This window comes from Rhinatrema bivittatum, chromosome 6 (assembly GCF_901001135.1).
Source record: "Rhinatrema bivittatum chromosome 6, aRhiBiv1.1, whole genome shotgun sequence".
In the NCBI taxonomy this organism is placed as follows: domain Eukaryota; kingdom Metazoa; phylum Chordata; class Amphibia; order Gymnophiona; family Rhinatrematidae; genus Rhinatrema; species Rhinatrema bivittatum.
This window is the reverse complement of record NC_042620.1, coordinates 350,704,912-350,727,904: the sequence shown is the minus strand read 5'-3', so window position 1 is coordinate 350,727,904 and position 22,993 is coordinate 350,704,912. Positions and strand designations below refer to the sequence as shown.

Below are 22,993 nucleotides of genomic sequence, written 5' to 3'. Positions count from 1 at the left end.
GTAAGAAAAAGGAGGTGATAATCTTGTACAGCTTCTTGGCGAGGCTTCACCTGGAGTACTGTGTTCAGTTCTGGTGATTGTATTTCAAAAGGGACAGAGACAGGATAGAGGCAGTCCAGAGAAGGGCAACAAAAATGGTGGAGATTCTCTATCAAATTGTTATGCCCGTCGGTCGCAGACTAATGCTCACCTCTTTTTATTTATTTATTTAGCATTTTTATATACCAAGGTATAGCAGAGTAGCCTTCACTCCGGTTTACAATTATAACAACCTATTACGTTAAAAAGTTTTAAAACATTTACATTTAACAAGCTGAGAACTGTCATATAATATTAATATAAACAAGGCAAGATATACCAAAGGATAGGTACATTGAAAAGACTGAGTTCAGGCATAATAGTAGAACAGTAGTAGACATCTGTAGGATGCAGGATAACTTGTCAGAAGGGAGGATTGAATGATAGGAAGTTATGGGAGGCTGTGGTATTATGTTTTGAGATCATTGTGCAAGCTGTCAATATGAGATTGGCAGAGTAGCCAGGCTTTTAGGTCTTTCTTAAAAGATTTTGGGTTTTCTTGAATGGTGAGGTACTGTGGTAATGAATTCCATAATTTTGGGCCGATGATAGAAATGGCTCTGTTTCTGGTGGAAGAGAGTTTGGCATGTGGGAGTGATGGAGTCACTAGTTGTAGTTTACTAGTTGATCTTGTTGTGCGTGGAGAATAATGGATATGAATGATGTCATCAAGTGTGGTGTAGTCTGCTTTGTATATTGCTTTCTGTAAAGTTGAGAGGACCTTAAATTCGATTCTTTTCTCGATTGTGAGCCATTGTAATTGGTTGAGAACAGGTGTGATATGATCAGATTTTCTTTTACCCGTCAGGACTCTGGCGGCAGCGTTCTGAAGAAGCTGTAAAGGTCTTAAGGATGATTTAGGTAAGCCAATTAGTAGAGAATTGCAGTAGTCCAGACCGGAGAAGATTAGGGCTTGAAGGACGGTTTTGAAATCATGGGGGTGAAGCAGTGGTTTTAGGTGTTTGATTACTTGTAGTTTGTGAAATCCTTCTTTTATTCTTGTAGAGATGTGTTTTTTATAGTTTAGATCATTATCAACCCAAATGCCCAAGTCTTTAACGTTGTCTTTGAGTTGGATGAGGGTATTGTCGAATTGGAAAGGTGGAATAGTTTTTGGTCTGGCATTTTTTCTGGCGATTAGAATGCATTCAGTTTTGTTCATATTTAAGAACATAAGAACATAAGAAATTGCCATACTGGGTCAGACCAAGGGTCCATCAAGCCCAGCATCCTGTTTCCAACAGTGGCCAATCCAGGCCATAAGAACCTGGCAAGTACCAAAAAACTAAGTCTATTAAACATAATTTAAGCTGGAGTAACATGTTTCTGATTGTATCGCGGTGTGGGGCAGCTCTAGACATTGTATCTTCAATGGAGGAGGAAATTGGAATGAGAATTTGAATATCATCGGCGTACATGTAATACGTTATGTCAAGTTTTGATAGGAGATGGCTTAGCGGAATAAGGTAGATGTTGAATAGAATGGGAGAGAGTGCCGATCCTTGTGGTACACCTGTATTGAGGGGGATGGCATCTGATAATATGTTGTTGTAGGAGACTTTGAAATATCTATTTTTAAGGAAGGATGAAAACCAGCTTAGGGTTTTTCCAGCGAGCCCAATGGATTCCAGACTAGAAATAAGCAAATTGTGGTCCACAGTGTCAAAGGCTGCGGAGAGGTCTAGAAGAATCAGTAAGTATCCTTTTTTGTTATTAAGACCTCTTAGTATGGTATTGGAAAGGTTGAGTAAGAGGGTTTCAGTACTGTGGTTTTTCCTAAAACCAAATTTTTATGCAGCAATGACATCATTGGGGAAAGTGGCAGCCTCTGCCAGCTACCGCCGACCTTCCTGGTGTTCCCAGGACAGCATGGGCGCTGCCGACTGCCATCTTGCTCATGGGATCACTTAGGCACGCACGTAAGGGCCAGTATTAAGCACGTCATGGCGGGAACCTCGGGGGCATCCCCTCCGGATGACGTCTACACTCTGCTCTACTTAAGCTGCCTAGCCCTGCCTATCAACAAGTTAGCAAGGAGTTCCCTCATTGCTGAATCCGCTTCTCCCGTATGGACTTCCTGTTCCAGTTCCTGCACTCTGGGTACCCGCTCCTCGGGGGCCCTTTCTCGTCTCTGGCTATCCGCTCCTCAGAAGGCCTTCTGACTTTGACTGCGGCTTCTTCCCATTTCCTGGGACCTCTCCTGGAACTATCTCTCTATGAGTACTTTGACTCCATGGACTACTGCTGTACCAGCTTGGTGAGGAACCACCTCGGTGTACCCTGCACTGCAGGCCATTGCCATGTTATCACTACAGAATCCTATCCGGTGTACCCTGGGTCTCGGGCCACTACCGTGCCAGCTCTAGTAAGGAACCACCTCGGTGTACCCTGCACTGCAGGTCATTGCCACGTCATCACTACAGGCTCCTCGCCGGTGTATACATACCCCGGACCTCTACAATACCATCTCTGATTGGGGAATCTATCGGTGTACCCTGCAGTGCAGGCCACTACTGCTTCATCACTTAGAAGAGACTTCTTCGGTGTACCCCACTCTGCAGACCATTACTGGATATTCACGTCTGAGGCATTCCGTCCAGGTATACCCCCTCTCAAACCTTATCTCTTCCTCCTGCATCCCCCGTTCTGCGGGCTGTGCTCTTTCTACTCTGATAATAAAGACTCTATTCCACAGCTGTGTCTGACATCTGCTGAGACCGTGCCTCTTAACGGTAAGGCTCACAGGGCTCCTCTCTTTGGGCAGTACCATCTCTCACCTCGTGTTGTGTCTGTTGCTATCGAACGCCTCTGCTCTGCCCACCTTACCTCGTTGGCGACTCCCTCCGGGGTTGATGGAAGGCTAGCTGCTGCGGCGTCTCCAGGCCGTTCTCCTCCGGCATTCCCGGACCGGCTCGACACTGCAAGCCGCCATGTTGACCAGATGCCTAAGAGCGCACGCGCGCGTGGCCCGACTGATGTACCAGTGTTGGTGCGAACCTCGAGGACCCACGTTCCGGACCAGCTCCTGAATACCACTTCTGCTAAGAAGTCATTGCTGTTTACAACATTAGTGAGTTTCCATCTATCCCTCAGAGCTTTCCCTGGGACCAGGTATGCGTTCCTCGAGGGCCTACTGCATTCCAACTCCTGGGCTACCTCAAGAGACTATGGTGTGAGTGTTTTCATCAAGGACTTGTTCCAGAACTCTGGATATCCTATCTACTCACTTTCTTAGTTTCTCTACAGCTCAGCCACTTCGGGATCGCTGTTCCAATACCTGAGGGACTACAGCCCAGCCGGGCACTTCCAGCTCACTACTGCCACCTCTGATGGTTTAATATACTGTCTAATAAAAGAACTAGTGTGTGTCTGTCTCCGACACTAAGCCTGACTAATGGTCCCTCTCGGGATCTCCCCTGAGGGCGTGGTCACCTGCCACTGGTCCAAGGATCTACCCACAACTATTCTAAATAATAACAGATTGCTATCTCCAGCAACTCCGTTATTAACAGATTGCTTTCTATCAACTTTAACAACAGAGCTCTAATAACAGATTGCTAACTCCATGGATCTGGCTTGACTCCAGGGTTCCGGCTTAACTCCATGGATCCAGCTTGTCTCCAGGGTTCCGGCTTAACTCCATGGTTCCGGCTTGACTCCTTGGTTCTCGCTTACTACATGGATCCAGCACAACTCAGTGCTTTGCAGGCTGTACCTGGTCTGGCCCAGCGCATTGCAGAACAACAGGACGCCTTGGAAAAACTTACTTCAGCTTTTCATCAGCTACACACACAGAAGGTTCAAAGCACTGCTTCTAACCATGAAGGTCAGTTACAGGAGGTAACTTTAAAGACTGCTGTACCACTGGTGGCTCCGATCCGCTTCTCCAGAGAAATACAGAAGACCCGGGGCTTTCTAAACCAGTGCTGCATGCACTTTACCTTTCAACCATCTTTATTTCCTACTGTTCTCTCCAAGACTACCTACATCCTTTCTTATTTGGATGATAGGGCCTTGTCTTGGGTATCTACCTTGTGGGAACACAAGCACCATATTTTTCAGGACATAGAAGGATTTATGGACTTATTTAAATGACCCTGCTCAAACTTCTGTTGCCGGTTTTGCTTTGGTGGAATTGAAGCAAGGCAGCAGATCATTGGCTGAATTTGCCATAGAATTTAAAACTCTTGCGGCAGAACTCTGCTGGGACCCTAAATGTCTCAAGACTCTCTTTTGCAGAGGCCTGGATACCCGTTTAAAAGACGAGCTGGCTGCTCGCAAAACACCTGACTCGCTGGATGAATTAGTAGCCTTGGCCATTCGGATTGATCACCGGCTCCGGGACAAGGTGAAGGAACTCTGACCTAAGATGTTATCTGGGTTGTATCAGGCTAGCTCTATACCTGCACCTCGAAATGTTCCAGTAATTTCTGCTGCTGATAAAGATAAGAAAATTATTCCTTACCTGCTAATTTTCGTTCCTGTAGTACCATGGATCATTCCAGACGGTGGGTTATGTTCCCTGTCCAGCAGATGGAGTTAGAACCAAAAATTCCCAGGGGAGGACCTATATAGCCACGCCTCCCTTGCCTCAATCCTCAGTAACTGGACTAGCAAAGCCAAGACGAGAAGAGACAGAACCAGAGGGATCAATTAATCTAAAAAATATAGAGAAAAAAACAGCTGTAAGTGACAGCAAGTAACTTGTACTCAAAAAACTGTAACTGAGAACTTGCAAACAGCACTGTGTTCAAAGACACAGCTCGCAATAACTAGAGATACAGAGTGAAAATATTGTGAAGACAGGAAAGCAGGGATGGCCCACAAAGAACCCCCAAAACCAGGGAGGGGTCTGGAATGATCCATGGTACTACGGGAACGAAAATTAGCAGGGAAGGAATAATTTTCTTTTCCCTATACATACCAGGATCATTCCAGATGGTGGGATGTACCAAAGCTTCCCCATCATGGGTGGGTCGCGGACAGCCCTGCCCGTATGACCCTGTCTCCAAGCTGACCGTGAGACGGTGCGCGAATGTCTAGAATATAATGTCTTGCGAAAGTGTGGAGAGACTTCCAATTGGCCGCCCTACAAATTTCTTGAGAAGAAACTGCAGAACTTTCCGCCCACGACGTCGCTTGAGCGTGTAGAGAATGCGCCTTAGCTAAAGGTGGAGACTTACCCACTCCGATGTATGCGGCTATAATCGCTCCTTTCAGCCAGCGAGCAATTGATGGTTTGGATGCCATGCAACCCTTCCTGGGTCCCGACCAAAGGACAAACAAATGATCGGAAAGTCGAAATTCATTAGTGACCTCCAAATAATGTATCAAAGAACGTCGGACATCCAACCGACGCAGGTCAGAAGAATCAGAGGATACAAAAGACGGAAGCTCTATCGATTGGTTGAGATGGAAAGTCGAGACCACCTTCGGCAGAAAAGATGGAACTGTCCGCAGGGATACTCCCCCTGGTGTGAAACGAAGGTATGGCTCCCGACATGATAGAGCTTGTAGTTCAGAGATCCGACGTGCTGAGCTGATCGCCACCAGGAAAATGGTCTTAAGGGTGACATCCTTGAGTGTGGCCGAACTCAGAGGCTCAAAAGGCGGTGCACATAGAGCCCAGAGTACCAAATTGAGATTCCATGAAGGACAAGGCGGTCTAATGGGAGGTTTCAAGTGTTTTACCCCCTTTAGAAAACGTAGAATATCCGGATGTGAGGCCAGGAGCTCCCTGTCATTACTCCGTAGGAAAGCTCCCAAAGCCGCTACCTGAACACAAAGAGAATTATAGGCCAGGCCCAAATCCAGACCCGCCTGTAGGAAGGAAAGCACATGCGCTACTGAGGCCTGCGTTGGCAGAATCGTCTTTGACTCACACCATTCCTCAAAAACCTTCCATACTCTGACATAGGTAACGGACGTGGAAGTCTTCCTAGCTTTCAGGAGCGTCGAGATGACAGACTCTGGATATCTGCGCCTTCTTAATTGGCGCCTCTCAAAAGCCAGGCCGCAAGACAAAAGCGATCTGCCTTCTGAAAAATATTGGCCCTTGGCGAAGGAGACGTGATAGGTGACTGAGTCGAAGCGGGCCTTCCACTGCCAGATTGAGAAGATCTGCAAACCATGGACGTCGAGGCCACTCTGGCGCAACTAGGATCACCGGACCTTGATACGTCTCTATCCGTCAGATGACCTTGCCCACTAGAGGCCACGGAGGAAAGACATACAGAAGACACTGTCGAGGCCAGGGAGGAACTAGTGCGTCGACTCCCGCGCCGTGCTCTCGCCTGCGGCTGAAGAAACAGGCGGCCATTGCATTTGTTGCCATTAGATCCACATGGGGTATCCCCCAACTCTGTATTATCCTCCGCATTGTGTCTTCTGAGAGTTCCCACTCTCCTGGATTCAGGTGTTGCCGGCTGAGAAAATCTGCCTGCACGTTGTCCACGCCCGCTATGTGCGAAGCCGCTAGACGCTGCAAGTGTAGCTCCGCCCACACCATCAAGTCGTCGGTCTCCAAGGAGACTAGATGGCTTCTGGTGTCCCCTTGGCGATTGATATAAGCCACGGTGGTCGCATTGTCCGAGAGAATCCGAACCGCTTGACTGCGTACCAGTGGGTAGAACCCCTGCAGCGCTAGAAGGACTGCACTGGTCTCCAGCCGATTGATGGGTCAAGTGGACTGATCTACCGTCCATCGGCCTTGGAGAGACCTATCTTGACAAACCGCCCCCAGCCGGTGATGCTGGCATCCGTGGTGACGACCACCCAATTCGGGTTCTGCAGAGACACTCCCTGAGCTAATCGTAGAGGGTCCAGCCACCACTGTAGACTGCTCAAGACAACACTCGGAATGGGCAGCACTGCCTGAAAATCTCTCGACACCGGGTTCTATCGCGAAAGTAGGGACCTCTGGAGAGATCGGAGATGAGCGAAGGCCCACGGTACCAAATCGATGGTTGAAGCCATGGTTCCCAGTACTTGAAGATAGTCCCATGCCGTGGGAGTGACGAGAGCCATAAAACCGGTTACTTGAGCGCGTAGAGCCCAAGCTCTGTCCGGGTGCAGAAACACCTTGGCCTGGTTGGTGTTGAAGTGTGCTCCCAGAAAATCCAGCGATTGGGACGGTATAAGTTTGCTCTTTGAGAAATTGACGATCCATCCCAGAGATTGAAGAAGCTGTACCACTCTGTCGACAGCACGGTAGCCCTGCGCCCTCGACTTCGCTCGAATGAGCCAGTCGTCTAGATAGGGATGTACTAGGATACCCTAACTGCGGAGCGCCGCCGCTACCACCACCATGATCTTGGTGAAGACTCGCGGAGCTGTCGCCAGGCCAAAGGGGAGAGCACGAAACTGAAAATGTTGTCCCAAAATCTTGAAGCGTAAGAAGCGCTGATGATGGTGATGGATCGGGATGTGAAGGTATGCTTCTGTAAGGTCCAACGAGGCCAAGAATTCTCCCGGATGCACAGCTGCTAACACTGACCGGAGCGTTTCCATACGAAAACGAGGAACTCTGAGACACTTGTTGACCGACTTGAGATCCAGGGTAGGTCGAAACGTGCCCTCCTTTTTGGGAACCACAAAGTAGACCGAATAATGTCCTCTTCCCAGTTCGGAGGCCGCTACCGGGACTATCGCCCCCAGCTGTAGCAGACGATGGAGAGTCTGTCGAACTGCTAATTGTTTGAGGCGGGAACCGCAAGGAGAAAACAGAAAACGATCTCGGGGTTCGTGTACAAAATCTAATACGTAGCCTTGACTTAAGATGTCCAGCACCCATTGATCCGACGTAATTTGGACCCACTCTTTGTAGAAGAGAGTAAGGCGACCCCCTAGGTGGGGGATCCCCTCGTGGGACCCTCTGGCATCATTGTGAAGCTTTTGAGGAGACACCTGCCCCTTGAGTATCCTTACCATGGCGGCGTCCACGAAAGGACCGGTTCCAGGTGTGTGATCGTGTAGAAGGCGCTCGAGGTGTTTGCTGTCTGGCAGGACACGACCTCCGTTGATTCCGGTACCTGTTCCTGGAGGAATAAAAAGATCTAGAAGAACATGGACAATCTTCTGGTAGCTTGTGCACCGCATTCTCATTAAGAGATTTGATGATCTGATCCAAATCTTCCCCAAACAGGCATCTGCCCTTGAAAGGAAGAGAACTCAGGCGCGTCTTGGACGAAGCATCTGCCGCCCAGTTGCGAAGCCACAAAAGACGGCGAGCGGACACCGCCGCCACCATGGATCGAGTGAGAACCCTTAACAGATCATAAAAAGCATCAGCTCCATAGGCAACTACCGCTTCAAGTCTATCAGCCTGAATAGTCTCTGCCTGTGGCAAAGATTGGGATGTGAGAAGCTGCTGTACCCAACGCAGAGCTGCTCGCTGTGCTAGGGAACTGCAGATAGCAGCCCTCATCCCCAACGCTGAGACCTCGAAGATACGCTTGAGGTACACCTCGAGCTTGCGATCCTGGATACAAAGCATACCACCATCCCGTGACCGGGATGTGGGGAATGAGATCATCTAACTCCGCTGCTTGAAAAATGCGGAGAACCCTCGGGTCGACACCCTCTACCTGGGCCGCCAGGGAGGGATCATCCGCATCTGGGTCCTGCCATGAATCCCCTGACGGTTGCTGCAGCGGTGTAGGGACCACGGGAGGGGGCCGAGCGGACCCCGCACCCCCTGTGGGCAAAGAAGCCTTCCCTAAGGGAGGGTCCGTCGTCGAAAGCTGGGTCAAGCAAGTCAGTTTGGGAGGAGGGGGACCCCGATTTCCAAGATTCGGATCCCTGCTCTGTAAAAATGCCTTGTGCATTAAAACGACGAATTCTGGCGAAAAAGCAGGAAGTGCTGATGAAGGGCCCCCCGAGGTGTCGTCCCCTTGCCTGCCCTGGTCCGTTGCGCTCAGAAACCCCATACTGTGAGAGGAAACCTGGAGCGGAGCGTCGACGTCCTCCTCAGAGAGAGCTGCCTCCGAGTCAGCTAACAAAATGGCCACCGTTCCCGCGCTGAGGGGAAACGGGGCATGCCGCTTCCTGCCGGCGTGGTCCGACTCTCCTCCAAGCTGCCCACCAGGTAAGCTATACTCCCCCTCAGGAAAAGCCGAAAAAAATCCCTCCGAGGGCTGCTGAACCCCTTGCCGAGCTCCGGAGCCGTTAGGCGATCTCTGCATCGCGGCGGGAGGGAGAGGGAGGGGTGGCTGCGGCGCGCCAGATAGCTATAGAGCTATCCAGCCTCCGGACCCCTCACCGTCCCCAAGAGACAGTCGGGGAAAGTGCCGTCCCGACGGTAAGCAGCTCCGGGGAATGTGTCGTCGCAGAGCTGCAGGGCGGGACTCCAATCACTCCCCGAAGGGGAGGAGGGGAAAAGTACAAACTCCGGGGCTAGGGGGGAGCGGTCGGCACTACCAACTTCACCCCTCACAAATTCCTGTTCCTCCCAACGACTGTAAATAAAATAAAAACAACACTTACCACACTGTAGCCAGGCAAGGAAGAGGAAAAACAAAGAGAAAAATAAAGTGACAGGCAAAAAACACAGCCTGTCAGCAAGTTCCTGACTGGAAAACAGTGTCTCTCTTTGAACGGAGTGGTCCTGTCAGAACACTACAGAACCTATCCCTTAGAAGAAAACCTTTATCTAATATTATTTAATTGATCCCTCAAAGAGAAAATAAAACTAGAAAAGTGCTGGGGACCACCGTGTCCCCTGCTCAATCTGCTGGAGTTAGAACTATACTGAGGATTGAGGCAAGGGAGGCGTGGCTATATAGGTCCTCCCCTGGGAATTTTTGGTTCTAACTCCATCTGCTGGAGGAACATAACCCACCGTCTGGAATGATCCTGGTACGAACAGGGAAGAACCGATGCAACTTGGTCATGGACATTAGCTGTGGTCAGCTGTGGTCAGTTTGGCCATGACGTCTCTACATGCTTTATTAATCCGAGAAACGGACGGGCCTGAGTCCTGCAGGAAGACTGTTCTTGGGCAGTGCCGCATCTTCTCCTCCACATTCTCTCTCAGTCTCTTTGACCTACAGACCGGGTTCAGTTCAGACTCCTGCCCTGGTGGACTCAGGGGTAGGAGGCAACTTTCTTCTCAAAACTCTAGTGGAATATCTGAGGAGTCCTCGCGCCAATTCAGAAGATCCACTATTGCATTACAACTTGAAGTGGGTTTTGGACGTTTCTCATCACTGCCACTTTTATTGAAGAACGCTATGACGTCCCCAGCAGCCCTACCCATTGCTGCTGATATTCATATGCCTTCAACGTTTTCCTTGGCTCGAAGGCGCTCTAAATCAAATAACAGTATTCACGGATTATATACCTTAGAGTATCTCTGTTACGCTTTTCCTTTTGGAGGATGTGCCTGTTGAGCCACAGAACATAATTGACCCGAAGAAGATACTCTTGGTAACTACCCAGTCCGTATCCGCTGGCAACGCCATCGATGCTCATCCAGCAATATGTACTGGACTGTCACCATTTGAAGTGGTTCTTTGACGTTCCCTAACACCACCACTTCCACTGAAGCATTCAGTGTTGTCCCCAGAAGCTCAATCCACTGCGGATGATATCCATAGACTGTGGCTTCAGACCAAAGACATGCTAATTAAAGCAAGTGACCGTGCTAAGAAGTACTATGATGCGCAAGCTCCAGTCTTCAAGCCAGGAGACAAGGTCTGGTTGTCAACCCAGCACCTCAGACTCAACCTGCTCTCCTCTCGGTTTGCCCCTCACTACTTGGGTCCATACCCAGTTCTTCAATGTATTGGCGAAGTCACCTACCGCCTGAAGCTACCACCTGGTCTTATTATCCATAACACATTCCACGTTTCATTTTTTGAAATCATCCATTCTCAGCAAATTTACTTCCAATCTCAAGATCCACCTGTCATCTTGCAGAAGACGACTAGAGATCAAAATCAAAGAGGTCCTGGATGTTCGTAATAGAAGCAAGATTTTTGTATACCTTCTAAGATGGGAAGGTTTCGGCCCCGAAGTACACTCTTGGGAGCCTCAGACCAATATCTTGGATAATGAGATGCTCTGTCGATTCCTTCTCGTGCATCTTTCAATACCCAAGCCTGGTATCCGAAGAGGAGATCGCCCTTTGAAGGGGGTTACTGTTGTGTCCGTCGCTGTCCGACGTCTCTGCTCTGCCCACCTTACCTCGTTGGCGACTCCCTCCGGGGTTGATGGAAGGCTAGCTGCTGTGGCGTCTCCAGGCCGTCCTCCTCTGGCGTTCCTGGACCGGCTTGACGCTGCAAGCTGCCATGTTGATCAGATGCCTAAGGGCGCGCGCGTGCGCGGCCCGACTGACGTACCGGCATTGGTGCGGACTTCAGGGGCGTCCCCCTGAGATGACGTCATCAGCTCCAGATATTTAAGGTCTCAGTTTTCACTAACAAGATGAGTTAGCAAGGTATGGGATTCGCTACCTCCGGGTATCGTTGAGGATGGGACTCGCTCTCCGCAAACCTAGCTACTCTGCCTCCTCGGACTTCACTAGAGGTACCCGGTCCTCGGGGGTCTCGCTCTCTCTTTTTCTTTTCAGGTTGCAGTCCGGAACCGGTCCTCTCTCCTCAAGGGCCCATGTCCCAGATCAGCTCCTGAATAACACTTCTGCTAAGAAGTCATCTCTGCTTACAACATTAGTGAGTTTCCATCTATCTCTCAGAGCTTTCCCTGGGACCAGGTACTCGCTCCTCGAGGGCCTACTGCATTCCAACTCCTGGGCTACCTCAAGAGACTATGGTGTGAGTGTTTTCATCAAGGACTTGTTCCAGAACTCTGGATATCCTATCTACTCACTTTCTTAGTTTCTCTACAGCTCAGCCACCTTGGGATTGCTGTTCCAATACCTGAGGGACTACAGCCCAGCCGGGCGCTTCCAGCTCACTACTGCCACCTTTGGTGATTTAACATACTGCTTACTAAGAAGTCTTTGTTGCTTATAACATCAGTGAGTTTCTATCTATCTATCCGTGGAACCAGGTACTCGCTCCTCGAGGGCCTAATGCATACCAACTCCTGGGCTGCCTCAAGAGACTATTGTGTGAGTGTTATCATAAAGGAATCTGCATGTCTTGCCTACTCACTTTCTTAGTTTCACTACAGCTCAGCCATCTTGGAATCGCTTACCTGAGGGACTACAGCCCAGCCGGGCGCTTCCAGCTCACTACTGCCACCTCTGGTGGTTTAATATATTGTCTAATAAAAGAACTAGTGTGTGTCTGTCTCCTACACTAAGCCTAACCAGTGGTCCCTCTTGGGATCTCCCCCGAGGGTGTGGTCACCAGCCACTGGTCCAAGGATCCACCCACAACTATTCTAAATAATAACAGATTGCTATCTCCAGCAACTCCATTATTAACAGATTGCTATCTCTCAGCTTTAACAACAAAGCTCTAATAACAGATTGCTAATTCCCAGCTTTAACAACAGAGCTTTTAATAACACCTTGGTCCAGAGCCCATACACCTGGCCCAGCGAATTTCACAACAGCAAAAGTTATTAGATACTTTGGCTAATGCCATCAATCAATTAAACACTCGGCTGGACTCTGCCTCGATGCCTGCCACACCAAGTCCTGCTTCACCTGCACTGCCGATCCAGCCTTCTGTGCCCTTGCTGGCACCCCCTCGCTTCGCAGGTTACCTCTTATTATGCAGGGGCTTTTTGAGCCAGTGCAGTATGCACTTCTCTTTGCAGCCTGCATATTTTCCTGATGTAGTGTCCCAAACTACGTACATCTTAACCCTCCTGGATGGAAAAACCTTGGCCTGGGCGTCACCCCTTTGGGAACGAATGGATCCAATTCTCAATGATTTGCCAGGCTTCCTTGCCCTATTTCATTCTGTATTTGATGATCCCACTCGCAGGACCATTGCTGGATCTGCACTCCTGCATTTGGAACAAGATTACAGGTCACTGACCGAATATATCATTGGGTTTAGGACTCTTTCCTCTGAATTACATTGAGATCTGGGCTACCTGCGTGCCATATTCATGGAAGGGCTAAGTTCACGCATCAAAGATGAATTAGCCGCATGTGAACTTCATGTGGCATTGGACTCCCTTATCGACCTGGCCGGTTGCTTCAATTGTCATCTGTATGAGCAGTCGAACGAGGCTAGGGGATCCAAGAAGATGTCGCCAGGTGCTCCACACATTCGCCAAACACCTACCGTCCAGAAGGCACCATCACCCATCACCGAAGAGGAGGAACCTATGCAACTGGGCTGCAGCCACCTATCTGCGAAAGAAAGACGTCATCGGCAAAGATCAGGTCTTTGCATGTATTGTGGCCAGCCAGGTCATGCAATACCTTCCTGTCCACTCTGCCCAGAAAACTCCCAGGCCTAGGATCCTCCGGAGGACTCCTCCTAAGCCTGACCACACCTTCTCCACGAACACTACCTGTCTCCATAAACGCAGGCGCCTTAGAGTTTCATACGTAGCTCTGGTCGACTCTGGGGCCGGTGGAAACTTTATACTTAGCTCGTGGAACACCTATGACTTCCCACCGTCCAGACACCTACATCCTTGCTACTGCCTTCAATTCACGGTGAGCCATTACCAGGCGAAGTCACCTTTTCTACCACACCAATCTAACCGCACCAGCTCGCTACACACGGAGACCATTTCCTTTCTTGTTTTAGATAAGGCTATACATCCTGTGGTGCTTGGACTGCCATGGTTACAAATGCACACACCACAATTTGATTGGAACACCTTACAGCTGTCCCAATGGGGCAAATCCTGCCATGGGAGGTGCTTAGAGGTCATAACCCCTATGCCTTGTCTGACAACTACCACTTCTCTTCTGGGTCTTCCCCAGCAGTGTTCCTCGTTTAGCGATGTGTTCTCCAAGAAAGCGGCAGACACTCTACCACCTCATCGCTCATTTGATTGCGCTATAAACTTGTTACCCAACACCGAACCTCCCAGCGGAAGGATTACCCACTTTCTCTGACGGGAACCAAAGCAATGTCTGAGTACATACAAGATAATTTGCGAAAGGCTTCATCTGGCCTTCTAAATCTCCCACTGGAGCTGGGTTCTTTTTTGTGGGAAAGAAGGATGGTTCTCTTTGGCAGTGCATAGATTACCGCGGCTTAAATGAGATCACCTAGAAGGACCGCTACCCAATGCCATTAATCTCTGAGCTTTTTGACAGGCTCCAAGGGATCAACATATTCACTAAATTGGACCTCAGAGGAGCATATAACTTGGTCAGGATATGCCGGGGCGATGAATGGAAAACTGCATTTAACACCCACGACGGCCATTTTGAATATTTAGTAATGCCTTTTGCCCTCTGTAACGCTCCGCAGTATTTTAAAATATGAATAATGAAATCTTCAGGGACATGCTTTACAACTGCATGGTGGTATACCTAGATGACATTCTAGTTTTCTCGCAAGACCTACAGAGCCAGTATTTGGACGTCGCCAATGTCTTACAGAGATTGAGGGACAACCAGTTATATGCCAAACTGGAAAAGTGCTCCTTTCACCAGGAGTCTGTTCCCTTCTTAGGCTATGTAGTCTCCAGCCGGGGGTTCCAAATGGATCCACAAAAGACCAAGAGTATTCGGGACTGGCCGCAACCCACAGGTCTTAAGGCACTGTGAAGTTTCTTGGGCTTCACGAACTACTACAGGTCGTTCATCTACCATTATTCAACACTGATCGCTCCACTCACAGCTATGACTCGAAAGGGAGCCAACCCCTCACAGTGGTCTCCTGAGGCAGTGACCGCCTTCCAAAGCTCAAGGAGGCATTCCTACAAGAGCCATGCTTATGCCACCCAGATCCTCGACGACCCTTCATCGTCGAGGTGGAGGCTTCTGACATCGGCTTTGGTGCAGTCCTCAGCCAACATTCAGCCAACCACATCTTGCACCCATGCTCGTTCTTCTCCCGACACTTCTCCCCTGTGGAGCATAACTACAGAATAGGGGACAAGGAATTGCTGGCGATTAAATTAGCCTTCGAAGAATGGCATCCACGGCTTGAGGGGGCACAACACCAAATCACAGTTTTCACTGATCACAAGAACCTTGAGAACTTAAATGTTGATCAATGCCTGAACCACAGACAGGCCCGCTGGTCTTTAATTTTTACCCAGTTCAATTTCCTTTTGAGATACCGGCCAACTGATAAAAACACCTGAGTTGATGCACTATCCCGTTCATTAACCACAGAAGATGTTCCAGACACTCCATGCCATATTGACCCTACGAGGGTGCTCCTCTCCGCTACACACATGATCCCAGCTGGGAAGACGGTAGTTCCCCAACCACTCAGAAAAAAGATCCTCAGATGGGCACATGATTCCCTACTCGCAGGCCATCCTGGACAAGCGAGAACACTTTCAACCCTGCAAAGGTTTCTTTTGGTGGCCAACCATGAAGAAATGTCCATGCTTACGTGGAATCGTGCCCTACATGCGCCCATCAAAAGCCGCCAGCAGGCCACCCTTGGGGACTTCTTCCACCACTACCTGCACCCAGCGAACTGTGGACAGACATAGTCATGGATTTCATTGTTCATCTGGGTCACCGTGGACCGTTTTTCAAAGATGGTTCATTTCATGGCACTTCCTGGTCTGCCTTCTGCCCCAGAACTAACGAAACTATTCATCTGTCACGTCTTTCACCTCCATGGCCTCCCAAGACGCATCCTCTCGGACAGAAGCATACAATCTACGGCGAGATTTTGGAGGTCATTATGCAAAAAATTTGGCATAGCCCTTGGCCTCACATCAGCCTCCCATCCATAGGCTAATGGACAGACAGAAAGGACGAACCGTACTTTAAAACAGTTTCTCCGGGCATATGTAAACTCAAGGCAAAGTGTCTGATTTGCTTCCCTGGGCCAAGTTTGCTTTAAACTCCCACCAGTCTGCTTCTACTGGATCTTCGCCCTTCCAAATTGTCTACGGACACCAGACTCTGCCTCCTCTTCCAGTGCCTCTACCTGTGCCATCTCCTGCAGCCCAGGCCTCGGCGCAAGAACTACATCGACTGTGGGAGCACACTAAACAACTTCTCCAACAAGCTGGTCAAAAGGCTAAGAAGTTAACTTCTCCAACAAGCTGGTCAAAAGGCTAAGAAGTACTATGATGCTCATCACCAGGCAGCTCCGCAGTTGAACCCCGGAGACAAAGTGTGGCTCAGTACCCGCTTCATCCGTCTAAAGCTGCCTCCAGCCCGCTTTGCCCCAGATACATGGGGCTTTTTTCAGTACTTTGCCACCTGGGTCCAGTTACTTACAGCCTTCAATTACCCACTTCATTTAGGATCCACAACGCCTTAAAGCCGCTCATTCTGTCTGACTTCTCTAGGAAACCGCCTGAACCCCAACCTCTAACAGCTAAAGAGGATATCACCTATCATGTAGAAGACATCCTAGACGTAAGGAAGCATGGAAGGCATTGGGAGTATCTCAACTCATGGGAGGGATTCGGTCCCGGGGAGAATAGTTGGGAGCCCGCAGCCAACATCCTCGACAAGGAATTAATCAGACAGTTCCACATCTCTCATCTTCGGAAACCAAAACTCCCGGGGAGGGGCCCTAAGAAAGGGGGTACTGTTACGCCCGTCTTTTGCAGATAGCTGTGACCACTAATGCTCACCTCTTTTTATGCAGCCCTGAAATCATTAGGGAAAGTGGCGGCCTCTGCCAGCTACCACCGACCTTCCTGGCATTCCTGGGACAGCGTGGGCGCTGCTGACCGCCATCTTACTGATGAGATCACTTAGGCGCGCGCGCATCTGCCAGTATTAAGCACGTCATGGAGGGAACTTTGGTGGCGTCCCCTCCAGATGACGTCTACACTCTGCTCTACTTAAGCTGCCTGGCCCTGCCTATCAACGAGTTAGCAAGGAGTTCCCTCATTGCTGAATCTGCTTCTCTTGTATGGTCTTCCTGTTCCAGTTCCTGCAGTTCGGCGTGAGACACTCTGGGTACCTGCTCCTTGGGGGCCCTTTCTCTTCTCTGGCTATCCGCTCCTCGGAGGGCCTTTTGCCTTTGACTGTAGCTTGTTCCCGTTTCCTGGGACCTCTCCTGGAACTATCTCTCTATGAGTACTTTGACTCCACGGACTACTGCTGTACCAGCTTGGTGAGGAACCACCTCGGTGTAACCTGCACTGTAGGCCATTGCCATGTTATCACTACAGAATCCTATCCGGTGTACCCTGGGTCTCGGGCCACTACCGTGCCAGCTCTAGTAAGGAACCACCTCGGTGTACCCTGAGCTGCAGGTCATTGCCACGTCATCGCTACAGGTTCCTCACCGGTGTACCCGTACCCCGGGCCTCTATAATATCATCTCTGATTGGGGAATCCCTCGGTGTACCCTACGCTGCAGGCCTCTACTACTGCATCACTTAGGAGAGACTTCTTCGGTGAACCCCGCTCTGCGGACCATTACTGGATATTCATGTCTGAGGCATTCCCTCCGGGTATACCCCTTCTCAGAACTTATCTCTTCCTCCTGCACCCCCCACTCCGCGGGCTTTGCCCTTTCTACTCTGATAATAAAGACTCTATTCCACAGCTGTGTCTGACATCTGCTGAGACCGCACCTCCCGATGGTGAGGCTCACAGGGCTCCTCCCTGTGGGCGGTACCATCTCTCACCTCAGTCCAGGGCCCACACACCTTCAAATCATAACACAAATGACTTATGAGGAGAGATTGAAGGACCTAAATATGTATATCCTGGAGGAGAGGAGGTGCAGGGGGGATAAGATACAGACCTTCAGATACCTGAAAGGTTTTAATGATGCACAATTGACAAACCTTTTCTGTTGGAAAGAAATCAGTAGAACTAGGCGTTAGGAAATGAAACTCCAGGAAGGACGACTCAGAACCATGGAGAGGATGGTTGATGCCTGGATTGCCCTTCTGGAGAAAGTGGTGAAAACAAAAACAGTGAAAGAATACAAATGGGTATGGGATAAAGACTGTGGATCCCTAAAGGCTGGAGGATGGAAATGAAGAAAAAGTGCATAGGGGTAACTTGTTGTTGCGCAATTACTACCCTTAACCAATAAGCCTTCATACGGTTGATGCAATTCCATCATTGCTCTCTACTTCAACAACAGGGAGGAAAGAGGAAATTGGATTCAGACAGCAACCAACAAGGCCCCTAACTTTTACAATCAGGGGCAACAAATAAGCATGGGGTAACTTGCTGATGCGGCTGTTACTATTCTTAACCATTAAGCCTGATATTTTTATGCAACTCCAACATTGCTCTCTGCTTCAACAGCAAGAGGTAATGGGGAATTGGACTCAGATAGCAATAAACAAGGACCCTGACTTTTACAGTCTGAGAAACTGATAAGTACAGTGGTGACCTGTATGCCCCGACGGGTGCTGCTGTGGACTTGCTGCAGACTGGATGGACCATTTGGTCCTGTTCTGCATTAGGATACTCCTGGAGGAATTCTGTGCTACATAGTTGTGCAGAATATTCTGCATGTCCACCACAGAATTAGGTGTGGGGACCAAAAAGCAGCAGTAGCAGTGGCAGTTGAGGCCTGTGCCGGTGTCAGCTGGAAAGGAGGAGTAAGCAAGGGTAGGCTGGCCTACATGGGAGAATTACAGCCTGCAATGTAGGGGTCCAGTGGAGCCTGAACGAGTGAGGTAGACAGTGAACTTGGGGAAGATAGGAGAGAGCAGGAGGTCTTGCTAAAGAGGGGCTGGTAGTCAGAGACAAAGCTATAGTTGTCTTGCAGGAGTAAGGAGGGGGGAGCTCTTCTCTCTGCCCACCCCAGGAGTCAAGTCTGGGAAGGCAGAAGGAGGAAGAGGAGGCACAGACAGGGATATAGTTAGTGGGGGACAGAGAGAGAGTTGGGGAACAGTTTAAGCCTTGGGGAAGGCTACCTGGGGGATAGGGAGGGAGAGAGACAGAATGAAGGAAGGAGGACTGAGCCTGGACCAGTGCTTATAGTTCTCATTGCTTATCCATAGCTAAACTGTAAATGGTCATTGAACACATCTCTTGTTTAAAATATAATCAAAAGAATAATGCAAAACTCAAGTACAATGCATCTAAGATAACACAACAATGTGGATTAGTGAATATAATATATTGGAACATTCAACTTTACATACTTCAGGGTCAAAAAGAAAAAGGGGAAGAATGCCATCTGTGTTGCAGTGTAGGGGATCTGGGTTCAGATGCCTTGTCCATCAGGGCTGGTTGGACAAGGGTGCGCCATGGAGGTAGTGTCTTCAGGCTTGGACAAGGGGGAAAGACAACTGTTACCACCTAGATGGCCTCTGCTAGCCAACGAGCAGGACTCAGGATGTACCTCAAGCTGGAAAGATTCCCTGTTTGTTCTTTGAGCTGCCAGGCATGCCATTTGGGGAAGAAAAAGCAGGAGAGATGGCCAAGGGTGGAAAAAGGGAAGAGAAAAAAGGTTCTTCTTGTCTTCATGCTAAGGAAGCTGCTTCTTTAGTTTAATGCTGGAGACAAAGGTACGAGTTCAAATGCCAGGCTCCCAAACTGACAACAGGCCAAGTGAGTGTCAGATATCTGTTAACCTTTGAGAAAGAAAATTGACTCATTCCCTTCTAATTAGCTTCAGATAGTCTCCATTAGACAGTGAAACAGAATTTCATAGCTGCTCTGCTCAGTTGGCTCCAGAAATAGAAGGTGCATGGAATGTCTTGATTGGTTCTCCCTTAATGTGATTAATCTGATTAGTGTATCCATTTGGGAGATAAATGTGTTACCTGTTTATACAAATAATGTTTCTTGTATTATTTGCTTTTCCAATGTTGATGTACAAAGATTTGTGCTTTGTAATATTTTTGAAAAAAGCATAAATTAAAAAAAAAAAGTCTTGGTTTTTCATTTCAATGGAAAGTGAAAAAGAATGAATTGGGAGAACAGAATAATCTCCTGAACAGAGTAATACATTCCAAAGCAGCAAGAATACCCATTTTTGCATCTGTAAGACTCAATGCCATTTATTATTATTATTTTTTTTTTTTAAAATCTTTGACAACCAGGACCTGCTTTAGTTGGGGGAAAGCAGAGCAATTGCCTGAGAGCCCCAGCACCCTTAGCGAAACCAAGTGATGTCAGTGAGGCAGGGCTTCAGAGGGCGCCTGGCACTGGCTGAGTCCACACCTTACTTTCCTCCCTGGGCCCTGCTGTGTCTATACAAATTAACAGCCAACTACCTAAACAGCATAAAGGAAATACTAGCCAACCTAAAACTCATCCTCAACTTCGACAAGACTGAATTAATATTACTAGACAGAAAGAACAACTCTCCTCAAATACCACTGGTCAACCTCATGAACCAAAATTCGATCATATCTCCAATCAACCATGCCCGCAACCTTGGAGTAATAATTGACAGAGAACTTTCATTCAAAAACCATATATCAACAAAAATCAAAGACAGTTAACAAAATACTCTGTCATCTAAAACCTTTTCTCTCCAACAATGACTTCAGATCAGTTTTCCAATTACTAATTTTCTCCAACATAGACTACTGCAACTCTCTTCTTCTCAACTTACCTCTAAACACCATTCACCCACTCCAGATCCTGCAGAACGCAGCTGCAAGAATCCTCACAGGAGCAAAAAAGCATGACCACATCACCCCAACACTTATTTCACTTCATTGGCTACCAATAAGATACAGGATTGAATACAAAGTCCTATCCTTCCTACATAAAATTATATATGAAGAACAAGAAAATTGGCTAAGCCCCTACATACAACTACATACCCCAAGCACAAACCTTAGATCAGCAAATAAGGGACTCCTAAAAACACCACCAACGCACTCAAATCAACTCACCTCAACCCAAAAAAGAGCAATCTCCCTTGGTAGCCCAAAACTTTGGAACTCCGTACCAACTAAGTTCAGAACTCAAGAAAACCTAAAAACCTTCAAAAAGGAGTTAAAAACGTGGTTGTTCAACAAAGCATACCAACTCACCCAATGAACAACACAACATCATTGCCCTCCAATCCAACCTCATGAATAAATAAATGAAATTCACCACATCTAGGTTTTCATAAATAAGAAATGAAACAAAAAACTGAACTAAATCCTTACACATGTTATCCCCTATGCTTAATAACAGTTTGTACTTTGCATCCCTTGTTTAACCCCCCCCCCCTTATCCCTGTAACCTTATTTTGTAAACCGTTATGATGGCGTTATTATGACATTTCTGAATGACGGTATATAAAACCCATTAAATAAATAAATAAATAAATAAATTGCTAATAACTGACACCTTCTTCTTTCAAATTTTGCAGATGCAACTTCATTAAGAGGAAAGAAGGTGGAGTACCTTGGAAATTCCTATAATAAATATGTGTCGCTAGCCAATAAAAACATGCCTAGGCTTCAGGAGTTCACTCTGTGCATTGATCTTAACAGAACTATCAACACTACTGACTGGACTGTGTTCACCTATGTAACTGCAGAAGATAAACAAGAGCTTGGATTAGCAGGATCAAGTAAAAAACTGAGACTACATCATTTTGATACCATTCATGAGATTGAGAATAATTTAATGCTTTTGGCCTGGCACACTGTGTGCTGTATATATGATGGTCATAATGGACAGCTAGAACTGTACGTGAATAACACCAGAGTATTGAACACTACAATATCTTCTCCTCGGCCCTTAGAAGCTAATGGCAGCTTGATACTAGGCTACAATCATACAATTAAAGGGAACAATATTGAACTGATGTCTTCAACAAACTTTCTAGGGTGCTTGTACTACTTTCAAATGTGGGACTACAGAAGATTGCCCTCTGACAACTGCTTAGAAGGAAACATCATAAACTGGAAAATGGAGGTGTGGCAACTCCATCGAATACTTCCAAGCCCTGATCTGCTCCTGCGCTGTGGTGAGTGAGAGCTGCTTCTGCCTCTTTTCAGTGCATAGTGCAACTGCATTGCCGAGCTACATAGTAAGTTGAAGTAAATTTGTAAACTCCATATCTAAAGCATTATAAATTACCAAAGCATTAAACACTTGTAATAAACATTCATTGTGAGGTGCTTGTGCATGGGTTGAGTCATTTGAGTGTTCAGTGTAATGTACAGAGAATGGCAAACAATGGGGCCAATGCAAAACTGTGCACTCAGCTGAGCGCACTGCTTAATCCATGGTTGGATGCACAATTTGGATGCACGTTCACAGCCCCTTATGCTATAAGGGGATTAGTGCATTCAAGACACGCGTCCAACCTGGGGGCGAAACTAATAGCGCTCATCACATACAAATGCAAGTTGATGAGGCTATTAGTTATTCATCCTAAGAGGAACTGATAACAGCCAATCTTACTTCCTGATCTTACTGGACATCTCGGCAGCCTTTGATAGTGTTAACCATTAGGGATGTGAATCGTTTTTTAACGATTAAAATTATCGTCCGATAATTTTAATATCGTCTTAAATCATTATAGAACACGATACAATAGAAATTCTAACGATTTATCGTTAAAAATCGTTAAATCGTGTTAGTGCGCACTACCGGGAGTTAGTGCGCACTAACTCTGAGTTAGTGCGCACTAACTCGAGTTAGTGTGCACTAACTGAAAATGATACAAATTGACACTTTCCAGGTCAGTAAAGGTCAGTTAGGAATGAATATGTGTTCCTATTGGCTGGCTGCCCTCTTATCTATTGATGTTAACCAGGTTCCCACTGAGGTGATGGTTGGGGGGATGGGAAATGGAAATGGAAACTCAGGAACACTAACAGAAAATGATACAAATTATTGACACTATCCAGGTCAGTAAAGGTCAGTTAGGAATGAATAATGTAAGAGAAAGATCTATCTCTATTGCTGGACTCCTTCTATGGAACTCTATTCTGCAGGAATTATGACTAGAAG

The 22,993-nt window shown here is 47.8% G+C and overlaps 1 protein-coding gene across 1 annotated transcript in view; it reads left to right on the top strand.

Annotated features, from left to right (window-relative positions):
• LOC115094735 (adhesion G-protein coupled receptor G4-like) overlaps positions 1-22,993 on the top strand; it is a 225,188-nt gene that overhangs the window by 43,454 nt on the left and 158,741 nt on the right. The window contains exon 3 of the mRNA XM_029607994.1: positions 21,399-22,001. Coding sequence (XP_029463854.1) covers positions 21,399-22,001 — 603 coding nt within the window. The remainder of the gene's footprint in view (positions 1-21,398; positions 22,002-22,993) is intronic.